The sequence below is a fragment of the Chlorocebus sabaeus genome, chromosome 14 (genome assembly GCF_047675955.1).
Source record: "Chlorocebus sabaeus isolate Y175 chromosome 14, mChlSab1.0.hap1, whole genome shotgun sequence".
Classification (NCBI taxonomy): domain Eukaryota; kingdom Metazoa; phylum Chordata; class Mammalia; order Primates; family Cercopithecidae; genus Chlorocebus; species Chlorocebus sabaeus.
The window spans coordinates 89,267,875-89,280,249 of record NC_132917.1 but is presented as its reverse complement, the minus strand read 5'-3'; the positions used below and the strand labels follow the sequence as shown (position 1 = coordinate 89,280,249).

The window sequence follows — 12,375 nt, the reverse complement described above, 5'->3', positions numbered from 1 at the left end:
GCCTCAACTGTCACTCGGGGTCACAACCCTGTCCTGAGCATCTCCCGGGGCAGGGGACGATGACACACATGCAGCTGCCTGGGGGAAGCCGGCGGTGTCACCTCCTTTCTGGAAAGCGGAGGGTCCTGGTGGGCTCTGGAAACGCAGCCCAGACCTTTGCAATGCGAGGAAGATGAGGGCGGAGACCTCGCGGTCCCCAACACAAGACTCCCGCCCCCGCCGTGCCCGGTCCCGCCCTCCCCACTGCTCCCCCCAGCTCCCCGACCCGGGGCGCCCCGCCCGGCCCGGCTCCTCACCCACCTCAGCCGCGACTGTCTTCGCCGAGCCCCCGGGGCCAGGTGTACCGGGCGCGCCACGATGCGGCCACGGCTGTGGCTCCTCCTGGCTGCACAGCTGGCAGGTAAGGCGGGTGGAGCGCGGGCTGCCCGAGGGTCTGCGCTCCGGGGGCCTGAGCTGGGAGGTGAGAAGTGGCTGTCCTGACCTTGGTCCCGGCAGGGTGCAGCGTAGAGGCCGCGGCAGCAGGGCGCCCGGGAGGCAGCTTGGCAGGCACCGTCCCTAAGGGTGGAAATAAAATACCCCGGGACCGCATTACCCCGGGGAGCCGGAGAGCCCCTGAACTGAGGCCACCTCCCCGCAAAAGCCTGGACCCAGGAGAAGGGGAGGCAGTGAAAAGGGGAGCGAGTGAGGGAAGGAAAGAGAGGGGCGCCGGAGGTCACAAGGGGAAGGAAACAGGTCCCTGCCCAGGGTCCCCGCAGGATGTGCTCCGAGGAAGGTTGGCCAGGCCGAGGGTCCTGTGGACACATTTTTATTACTTCCGGGGAAGTGTTTGTAGTACAATCAGACAAACATCAGGCGCTCCCAGTTCTGGGAGGGCTAGGGCAGGGTGATCCCTCTGGCTCCCGTTCTCCCTGGTGTCCCCAGTGTTAGGTGTCATGGGTAGCGTGGCTCCCTAGGAAGCAGCCTGGAGGTTGGGTTGTTGGAGTTGGATGGGGCGTCTAGATTGTCCTTCTGAATAAGTCCAGCCAGACTGCCTGTTGGAAGAAGCCTCTGCACACCCGGAAAGCTGCCCAAACTGGTCGATTTACTCTCATGCCCAAAAAGCCCAAAGCTGGTCATCCTGCCAGAGGGTGACAAGGCCTGGCAGCCCGGGGCTCTGGCCCAGTGAGTGCAATACCATAAATAGAAAGAGCCCAGGCCATTCAGCGCACTAAAGTCATTACTGATGGATCTAGAAACATCAGGTCCCTCTGATAATGGAATCTCTGGGTTATCTAGGGGAACAGGCAGTGAGGCCTGGCTCCGTGTCCAGCACACAGCAGGGACTTGGCCACAGCCCTGAGTATTCAGTTCCTAGAGGACAAAAAGCAAGTGGGTCCTGGGAAGAGCCGGGGTGTGTCTCAGCCAGGAGAGGAAATGCACACTCACAGCCCAGGCCTTGCTCTTAGAGGAGTCGCTTCTGGGTTTTCCTGGAAGGGCTTCAGGCACCTGTGAACCTGCAGCCCCACTGTGTGCTCATGAGCACATAACTGCCATTCGGGGGAGGACTGGAGGTTTCTTCAGCTCAGTGGTTCCAAGTCAGTTTCTGGGGTCCCACAAGCTGGGTTTGAATCTGGATCACTGTGTGACCTTGAGCGGTCTTTAAACTTCGTGAGAGCCCTGCTTTCCTCACGGGTAAAGTGGGTGCAAAACAGTATCTCCCCCACAGGATTTGGTGAGGATCAAATGAGGCAATGTATGTGCCATGCCAGGCACAGCTCAATAAACTGGCATTACTGATTCTTATTAACTCCCCCAAGAAGTCAGCGAAACAAGGAAAAACCTCTGCTGTGCTGGAACGGCACTGTGGTGTTTGGGCAGACAAGAGGAAGCCCAGCAGCCACTTGTGCCCCAGGCATCATTTCCGTCTTGTTTTTATTTTTTTTATTTTTTAATAATTTTTTTTTCCAAGACAGAGTCTTGCTCTGTCACCCAGGCTGGAGTGCAGTGGTGCGATCTCGGCTCACTGCAACCTCTACCTCCCAGGTTCAAGCAATTCTCCTGCCTCAGCCTCCCGAGTAGTTGGGATTAGAGGCACATGCCACCATGCCTGGAAAATTTTTGTATTCTTAGTAGAGACAGGGTCTCACTGTGTTGCCCAGGCTGGTCTCCATATCCTGAGCCCAAGTGATCCTCCTGCCTCGATCTCCAAAAGTGCTGGGATTATAAACATGAGCCACCACACCCGGCCCCATCATTTCATTCTTGATGCAAGCGAAAGCTAAGAGTGGTCCAGGAGCAAAGTCAAAAAGTCAAAGTTCATTTCATCGGTGTTGGAGAAGGCCATTATGGGGCCACGGAGCCTGAGCCGCAAGTGCAGGCAGGATTTTAAACATGAGGTGCTCAGTAAGCCGGCTCCTCTTGGGCACACACGCCTGCCCTCTGGCCTCTTCTGCCTACCGAGGTCTGTGTCCTCTCTGTGCCTCCCCACTCCTGCATCTCTGCCCTGGCCTGCAATGTCTCCCTTTGCTCCACAGCCAAAATGAAGGGCTCGCCAGGTCAGATTGTGTTCGTTGGAAGCTGTGCAGCCTTGGTGTGAATGGAACCCATTCTGATCCTTCTCCTTGAGATTTAATTTACTTCCAGTAACAGCCCTGTCATATGAGACATCAGGACAGTATTTACCTGCGTACATGGCCATACAGTTTGCAGTGTGCTTTTTTGGACAGCATTTCATTTCTTTCCAACCCTCAGAGACAGGCAGGACAACAGCACCAAGCTGCCCTCCTTTCATAAGACAGAGGCTCGGTGACTGGCCTGAGGTCTCACAGCTGGCACGGCCAGAGGCTGGGTTCAGGGCCGGGTCTGTGAGTCCTGCTCTAGCTCCTCATGAACAAGCCCCTGCTTGCCAGGTGCTTCTCATCAGAGTCTAGCTTTTTTGCTGTCTGCCCTTGCTGTCCAGCAATGGACAGGCTAGACATATGCTCTCCTGTGATTCTGGGCTCCTCTCCCAGCCTGTCCTGGGTCTCCTTCGGCAGTTTGGAGTCCACCGAAGGGCTATACATCCAGTGGCAGTCAGGGGAGGTAAAAGGCAACCAGCTTTGGCTTCAGACTTTGAATCCTTGAGTTTCACTCCTAGGCTGAACAAATAACTTCATGCCTCAGTTTCCTCATCTGTGTAATGAGGACTAAAAATCCTGAATCCATCCTTGTGTGGTGGTGCATGCCTATAGTCACAGCTACTTGGGAGGCTGAGGTGGGAGAAGAGATTGAACCCAGGAAGTCAAGGTTGAAGTGCGCTATGATAGTGCCTGTGAATAGCCACTCCACTCCAACCTAGGCAACATAACAAGACCCCATGTCTTAAAAAATTCCAAAGCCAGTTTGAGGCTTGATTGAGTTCCTTTATGCAAGGCCCAGGCATATAAGTACTCAATAAATAAATGGCAGCTCTCTCCCCTGTACCTTTGTAAAGCTGAACTTAGCAAACAGCTGCCTTCCAGATGATCTCCTGGAAGGTGGGGTCTGTGAGCTCTGAGTCCAGGAGCCAATAGCTGCACTCGGTACAGTCCCTGGACCCAGTAACTGGGCAGGTTCTTCCACGGCTTTTCCTTTGACACCTGACTCAGTGTGACTGCGAGGTCCCACAACTGTGGCTAGGAAAATGTGCGATGTCTCTATTCTTGGCTTTTCCTAGTTCTCCGTGGCAGCTCAGTCCTCCAGCAGACACCTGCATACATAAAGGTGCAAACCAACAAAATGGCGATGCTGTCCTGCGAGGCTAAAATCTCCCTCGGTAACATGCGCATCTACTGGCTGAGACAGCGCCAGGCCCCGAGCAGTGACAGTCACCACGAGTTCCTGGCCCTCTGGGATTCCACAAAAGGGACTGTCCATGGTGAAGAGGTGGAACAGGAGAAGATAGCTGTGTTTCGGGATGCAAGCCGGTTCATTCTCAATCTCACAAGCGTGAAGCCAGAAGACAGTGGCATCTACTTCTGCATGATCATCGGGAGCCCCGAGCTGACCTTCGGAAAGGGAACTCAGCTGAGTGTAGGTAAGAAGCAGGCCCAATGCTATCAATGAGCACTGAGCATCGACTGTGTGCCAGGCACGTGCCAGGCACTGGGACTACCATGCTTCAGTGTGCCCCACTCTGCAGCCGTGACTAACAGCACTGCTGCTGATAATGACAGAAAGTACATGTGGAGACTTACCCAGGCCAAGCCCCTCCAAGTGTTTCCATAGCTAGCTTGCTTAATGCTGCTAACCACCCTGGAAGGTAGGTCTATTACCTAACCACTTTAGATGGGAATAAGGTGAAACTGGAAGAGATGGATCAGAGTCAGAGATGAGCATTAAGCTTCTCTTTTTTTTTGTTTTTTTTGTTTTGTTTTGTTTTTGAGACAGAGCCTCACTCTGTTGCCCAGGCTGGGGTACAGTGGTGCGATCATGGCTCACTGCAGCCTCTGCTTCCCGGGTTCAAGTGATTCTCTTGCCTCAGCTTCCCAAGTAGCTGCGATTACAGGCATGAGCCACCATGCCTAGCTAATTTTTTGTATTTTTAGTGGAGACGAGATTTCACCATGTTGGCCAGGCTTGTCTCGAACTCCTGACCTCAAATGATCCACCCGCCTTAGCCTCCCAAAGTGCTGGGATTACAGGAGTGTGCCACCATGCCTGGCCAGGCATTATGCTTCTTATGTGGACAGGGCAGTGCTGTCCTTCAGGCCATATCAGGGACATCCGAAGCTATGGCTGGATTAGGCTGAGTCCCTTGGCCTTATAGTGGTATTAGAAATCCCCACAGAGTGTGCAGACAGGGAGAGGAAGCCCTCACTGCCCTGACTTACCTACCCAGTGAGGGCATTTCTAGGGGCAGTGGAGGGACAGGTACCCTTATGTTCTCTGTGAGGGTCTATGGCTCGAACTCATACCTGAGTCGAAGGTAGTAAGGAGACAGTCAGGCCCAGCTCTGCTTGCAAACTTGCCACGCTTTCTCCCCTGGGCCTCAATGTTCTCTTCGGTGTCATGGGGCTGCTGATGGCCTGCATGACCCCCTTCATCCCAGAGAAGCTGCAGACCTCTGACTTAAGTCAGCGAGTCCAGCAGATACACATTTCAAGCCGCAGATGAAATTCTAAATTTTTAGTCATGTTTAAAAAAGCAGAAAGCAAGTAAAACTAATTTAAATAATATATTTAACTCAATGTATTAACTGTATTTTCATCTGTTGTTGCTGAAATATTTTACATTCATTTTTCATACTAAGTGTTCAGTGAGCATTTTACATAAAACGTACGGCTCCTCTCGATTCAGACTGGCCACATTTCATGTGCTCAGCAGCACCTGCAGTGAGTAGTCACCATATTGGAAAGAAGGCATTTAGCTATGGGTGGGGAGGGATTGTGTGGTAACCCTCACCACCTGGCTCTGGCTCTAGCCTCACCTCCAACTTGGCCCAAGACTGGAGCCAACCCCCTCCAGGGCTCCCACTGCCCTGCTTCCTGCTCACCTGAGGGCACTAAAAGCCACAAGGAGACCCAGAAATTAGACCACCCAGCGTGAGGAAGTGCAGGGGCAGCTGGGGACAGCAGCACGATTAGGAAGACACAAACCAAAGTGATGCCCTGCCACCTCTTGCCAGCCTAGAGGGACCATTGCAGGCAAGAAGCTGAGGCATCCCTTTGCGTGGGGGTCCACTGATTTTCGTATTGAAAAATAGACTTGGGGAGTTTGGGGTTTGGGGTTTGGGTTTTGACGTTGGCTTATTGGTTTTGCCTCTGTAAGCCCCATACCTTTCCACTCATGAGATTTCACGGTCTGAGAAGGTGGAGGGTGGAATAAGCACAGCTAGTTTCCAGAGCTTCCCACCGCCTCCACCCCAACCCCACTCACTCCTTACTTCTGTGTTTCCAAACCCCAAACACCTCCCAGCACTGCAGGAATGTCAATGCCTCCTTACAGCGCTGGCTTGCAACCAAACCTGCTTCTCCCCAGGGCTTGCAATGAGACCGACCTTCTTCAGAGCCAACACCCAGCTTCTCACCCAAGGAAGGCCTTTTAGAGGACAAAGCTGGGATGGTTGAGAAAGTGTTTGGGGAAAGACAGGGCCTTTTTCAGGCCCTTAAGTATATCATGGGCTCAAAGTTATATTCCTTTTAAGGACGGAGAGGGAGAGATTAAACTGGGGGCTCAGGAGGAATCCAGGGTGACCGGGCTCTAGGCAAGATGAGTGTAAAACAGAATAGTCCCCCAACCTGAGTCTCCCACCAGACCCAGGCTGTGGTGCCCAGCCAAGGCACGGAGGGCCTAAAGAGCTGGCTCCCCTCTGGGCTCACTACGGACCATCTAAGAGACGTCCCTGCTTCCTCAAATAGAAAATAAGTCGAATAGAAAATAAGTCAAACAGCACTACTTCTAGGGCCATGAGGAATAAAGGAGGCAACACTCCCAACAGAAGGCCAGGCTCCTTGCATGCTCTCCAAGACCCTGCTGATGACGTTTTCCTCTTTAGGCCTTGGGTGGACCTAAAGTGTTCAACTTTTTGTCAGAAAACCTTTGTATGTGAGGTAGTGTGGCAGAATGAGAAGCACAGTTTCTAGAATCAAGGTTTTTTAGTGCAGAGTCTGGCTCAGCAGCCTGTGGCTGTCTAACTTTGGGCACAGCATTTCAGCTCTCTGAGCCTAGGCTTCCTCCTGGATAAAATGGGGACAATAGTGCCTGCCCCAAAAGTTGTTGTGTTCAGTAAACTTATGTGGGAAAGCTCAGCACTGCTCCCTGCACATGGTTGGAGCTTAGTGCATGTTCATTCTAGTTGCTTCTTCCCGTCAATGTCTTGAAGCAAACAGAATGTTTTCTCCACTTTTCAGAGGAGGCTCAAAGAGGTGAGGGGCTAAAATGTCTACTTTTATATAGAAGATGCCAGCCCAAAAATGACTGATCTGTGGGCTTCCCCTGCCTGTCTCCCCACCCCTCAACCTTTTTTTTGAGATGGAGTCACTCTGTCACCCAGGCTGTAGTGCAGTGGCATGATCTCGGCTCACTGCAAGCTCTGCCTCGCTGGTTCAAGTGACTCTCCTGCCTCAGCCTCCCAAGTAGCTGGGATTACAGGAACGTGCCACCACACCCAACTAATTTTTGTATTTTTAGTAGAGATGGGTTTTGCCGTGTTGGCCAGGCTGGTCTTGGACTCCTGACCTCAGGTGATCCACCCGCCTAGGCCTCCCAAATTGCTGTGATTATAGGTGTGAGTCACTGCACCCAGCCTTAATATTTCGTTTCTTTTCTTTTTTTTTGTTTTCTGTCCCCCTGAACCTAGAGCTTAGGTTCAGGGTGTCTTCTTACTCCCTCTTCTACCATTTTGGAGAAAATCAGTGCAGAGGGGTCTGTTTCCTCAACCCACACAGGCAAGGGTTGGACTCCGTGGCCAGCAGCGCCCCCTTCATCCCCAGCAGGCGTCAGAGCCACAGCTGTCTTCCTTTGTTCTGGGTGCCAGCTTGCTGCCCTCTCCCAACACTTCAGCAGGGGTCAGTGGGTTAGAATGAAGGAGAGGGGTGACCCATCCAGGAGTCAGGACAGGGGCTTGGGGTCCCAACACAGCACTCACCACTTGGGGCTGCAGGGGCCAGCTCCCCTTGTCTCTGGCATTCACCTTTGAAATTAAAGTTTGAGACTGAAGTTCTCCTAGCTCTGATATTATATATATATTTCAGGGTCACCTGAGAAGGAAAACAAATCCCCAGATATGACACCTGCTTGGTACTGTACATGCAGAAAAGGGCACCCCCTCCCTTCCATGAGCTTCCTCCACGTGCTTAGAGATTGCCAAGTTGGGCGGAGGGTCTGGTTGTGCCAAAGGCTGGGCGATCCAGCCCTGGGGCGCAAGGTCTTCGGCCAGGTGGAGCCACATCTACTGAATCTTTTTTTTTGGACACACTGTCCCTTTAATTCTCAGATAATCCTAAGAAGGAGGTGGCAATTATCATTATTTCAGCAAATGAGGAAATCAAGGCACAGAAAAGTACTATGACTTGTCCCAAATCACACAGTGGTTAATCAGGGGTGTAGGTCGGCTGGGACCAGTGGCTCGTGCCTGTAATACTAGCACTTTAGGAGGCCAAGGCAGGTGGATCACCTGAGGTCAGGAGTTCAAGACCGGCTTGGCCAACATGGTGAAACCCCATCTCTACTAAAAATACAGAAAATTAGCCGAGTGCAGTGGCACGTGCCTGTAGTCCCAGCTACTATGGAGGCTGAGGCAGGAGAATCACTTGAACCCAAGAGGCAAAGGTTGCAATGAGCCAAGATTGTGCCACAGTGCTCCACCTGGGCTACAGAATGAGACTTCATCTCAAAAAAAAAAAAAAAAAAAAAAAAAAATCAGGGATGTAGGCTCTGCTCAGGTCTGTGTGGCTTCCTCTCTCCAGGACACCAAGCTGAACCCCATCCCTAGGCCCCCACCCCTTTCCCAACATCTGAGAACTGAGAAAGCAGATCAAATATTCCACTGCTATGTGTCCTTCAGGCCTTGTGGCAGCCTGGGGAACAGTCATAAGGACTTCAGTACTTGGATGTAAGACAAATTTTGTTCATTTGTTCATTCGTTTGTTCTTGAGACAGGGTCTGGCTCCATCACCCAGGCCAGAGTGCAGTTCAGTGATCGCGGCTCACTTCAGCCTTGACTTCCCAGGCTCAGGTGATCCTCTCACTTCAGCCTCCTGGGTAGCTGGGACTATCGGCATGTGCCACCAAGCCTGGCTAAACTTTTTATTTTTTGTAGAGAGGGGGTTTCACCATGTTGCCCAAGCTGGTCTCAGCCTCCCGGGCTCAAATGATCTCCTGCCTTGGCCTCTGGAAGTGCTGGGATTCCAGGCATGAGCCACTGCGCCCGGCCACAAGACAAAGTTTTGTCTTTGAGTCCACCCGGTGTTCACCTGGCTAAGATATGTGTCTTGCTTTCTTTCTGTAGTTGATTTCCTTCCCACCACTGCCCAGCCCACCAAGAAGTCCACCCCCAAGAAGAGAGTGTGCCGGTTACCCAGGCCAGCGACCCAGAAAGGTGAGTTCCCTACCCCTCTGCACGCTCAGAAACAAGGCAGACATCCTCTCGTCCTCCCTCCCTCCCCTCCTTCCTTCCCCAGGCACTTTCCAAGTGTTAACTCTAGAGCCTATCTCCCTGGCCCACGCTAGGGTCAGAAAGGGTGCTGAGTGTGACAGCAACTCACAGTCTCATGGGAGACAGACTCGTAAACTGTTACTGGACAAAGCTTAATGGAGGCGATCTCCACCCACGCACCTGCACACAAATGCCCACAGCTTCATTATTCATACTAGCCAAAAGTAGAAACTACCCAAACATCCACCAGCGAATGAATAGATTAACAAAATATGGTATATTTATTATCGTGGAATATTGTTTGGCCATAATAAAGAATAAAGTGAAAGAAGCCAGTCACAAAAATCCATATACTATATGATTCCATGATTATGGAATATTCAGCATATGACCCTCTGTAGAGACAGAACGTAGATTGGTGGCTGCCTAAGGCTGGGGGCTTGGGAAAGAAATGGGGAGTGATTCCTAATGGATATAAGGTTTCTTTTTAAGGGAATTTAAATGTTCTAAAATTACATTATGGAAATGGTTGCACAACTCCATGAATACACTAAAAATCATGACATTGTATACTTTAAACAAGCGGACTTTATATGTAAATTATAACTCAACAAAGCTGTTAACAAACAAAAAATCTACTCAAAGGACCAGCACTCTACACTTTTCCAGTTTTGGCCAGATGTGGTGGCTCACACCTGTAATCCCAGCACTTTGGGAGGCCAAGATGGGCGAATCACCTTGAGCTCAGGAGTTAGAGGCCAGCCTGGGCAACATGGTGAAACTCTGTCTCTATGAAAATATTAAAAAATTAGTTGGGCATGGTGGCACATGCCTGTAGTCCCAGCTACTCAGGAGGCTGAGGTCTTGAGCCTGGGAGGTAGAGACTGAAGTGAACCAAGATCCTGCCACTGCACTCCAGCCTGGGTGATAGAGCCAGACCTTGTTTCAAAAAAAAAGTTTCCAGTTTTAATACCTAACAGAGGACCTAATACACAGTATGTGCTTGTTCATGAATACATGCTTGTTTGCAAATGAACACATTTGCTTCTCTATGCTACACCAGACACCTCAGCTGGAGTGTACGCACATACACACACACACAGACACACATGCCCACGCACACGCTTTCCTTAAACCCATCAGCCCAAATGTGTTTCTGGAAAAATACTGACCTCAGCCCAGCAAAAGCCACTGGTGACAAACAGAAAGTGCCATCTGCTGCTACCCAGAGAACAAACCACAAGCAGCCCCAGGAGCACTGCCTCGCACTGCTCAGTTCGCTTTGTCTTAAAAGTTTTAAGTACCAGAAATTATCGAGGAGGGTACTGAATAGGATCTGGGAGACCGGGGTGGCAAGCTGCCGTCACATGAGGTCACAGTAAAAAGAAAATCAGAACCAATGTACAGAAGAGTAGAGTCTTAAGGAGCTTAAGAGTGACCTTATTTTATAAAGTCCCATGCTGTGACCCCTTCACCTAAATGATTTCAGGCAGACTACAATAAAAAGGATATAAAATGCAAATATAGTAGAGCCACTAAGATGAGGGTGCAAGAACTGGTTGTGTACTACGGCTCTGGAGAACCCAGCAACATCAGTTTAAACAAAGGCAAGATCCCAAGTTGTATGGCACCCCAACCCCGGTGATAGAAAGAAACAACCCGGCACCAAAAGAAGAAACCTTCATCCTAGTGCTAAATTCTAGGAGCAATCTGCCCCATTCATCTTCATGTAAGGACAGCTGAATGACGGCACACTCAGTCATACTTTTATAAATGATGGCAAAAACAAAGCGCTTCAGATTTCTTGCATAATTTCTTTTCTTTCTTTCTTTTCTTTTTTTTTTTTTGGAAACAGAGTCTCACTCTGTTGCCCAGGCTGGAGTGCAGTGGTGTGATCTCAGCTCATTGCAACCTCCGCCTCCCAGGTTTAAGTGATTCTCCCACCTCAGCCTCTGGAGTAGGTGGGATTACAGGTGCCCACCACCAAGCTTGGCTAATTTTTGTATTTTTAGTAGAGGCAGGGTTTCACCATGTTTACCAATCTGGTCTTGAACTCCTGACTTCAGGTGATCCACCTGCCTTGGCCTCCTAAAGTGCTGGGATTACAGGCATGAGCCACTGTGACTGGCCTCTTGCATGGTTTCTTGTACCAACCCTCAGTAAAATCCCATGGCAAAATGCATACCAAACATTAATAGGTTATTAAGAATAACCCAGATGTGTGTGAAGGTGGCCAAGTGGAGTGGGGCTGAGGATGGGTGTGGGGAAAGTAGGTGGATGTTACGCTGAGGAGAGCGGCCCTGGGTCAGTGTAGCCTAGTGGCAAGTCAGACAGGCCTAGGTCTGAATCTCTGTCTACTACTACCTGTACTATGAGACATTGAATAGATGATTCAGCCCCTATGAACCTCTGTTTCCTCATCTGTAAAATGGGGATACAGGATTAAATGAGATGCAATTATACACCAGGCACTAAGAACTTGTGAGGCATCCACACAGACCCCAAAGCCTGTTATCATGAATGAAACCCATAGGGCCACTAAGAAGGGGTCGCCCCTGAGGCTTAAGGCTGTTTCTGAGACAACACCCTTAGGTGCTGGGGGACCATTTCTAAACCACGGACTCAAGAGCAGAGTGCGAATCCAGAGCTCAGGAGACCCTGAGGCCCCAGCAAGATGAGGAAGGCTGGGCTGGGGGTGTCGCTGGTGTGGATCTGTCGAACAGCCCCTTACCCAAGCACGTTATTTGTGGCAGCAGCTTTTCCTGGAGAGTCACATTTTGGATGGGAGACAATGCTTCAGAGGAGACCTATAGCTACATCGCTGGCCTCCACAGTGGTCTTAACCATGACCTCTTCTCAGGAAGAAGCCCTACTGCCCTGTACATCCCTGTGACCTGCACCCACCTCCATTACACTTTTTAAAAACTTAGTTGAGCCGGGTGCGGTGGCTCACTCCTGTAATCCCAGCACTTTGGGAGGCGGTAGGGGAGGGGTGCGGATTACCTGAGGTCAGGAGTTCGAGACCAACCTGACCAACATGGCGAAACCTTGTCTCTACTAAAAATACAAAAATTAGCCAGGCATTGTGGTGGGTGCCTGTAATCCCAGCCACTCAGGAGGCTGAGGCAGAAGAATTGCTTGAACCCAGGAGGCAGAGGTTGCAGTGAGCCAAGATCAAGCCATTGCACTCCAGCCTGGGTGACAGAGCAAGACTCCATCTCAAAAAAACAAAAAACAAAAACAAAACCTTAGTTGAGATATAATTTGCACACTGCAAAATT

The 12,375-nt window shown here is 50.8% G+C and overlaps 1 protein-coding gene across 3 annotated transcripts in view; it reads left to right on the top strand.

Moving 5' to 3' along the window:
- Positions 1–265: 265 nt before the first annotated feature.
- CD8B (CD8 subunit beta) overlaps positions 266–12,375 on the top strand; it is a 46,783-nt gene continuing 34,673 nt past the window's right edge. For all 3 annotated transcript variants that reach the window (XM_008008498.3, XM_008008499.3, XM_008008497.3), the window contains exons 1-3: positions 266–400; positions 3,674–4,033; positions 8,948–9,037. In XM_008008498.3, coding sequence (XP_008006689.2) covers positions 358–400; positions 3,674–4,033; positions 8,948–9,037 — 493 coding nt within the window. In that variant the 5' untranslated portion in view covers positions 266–357. The remainder of the gene's footprint in view (positions 401–3,673; positions 4,034–8,947; positions 9,038–12,375) is intronic.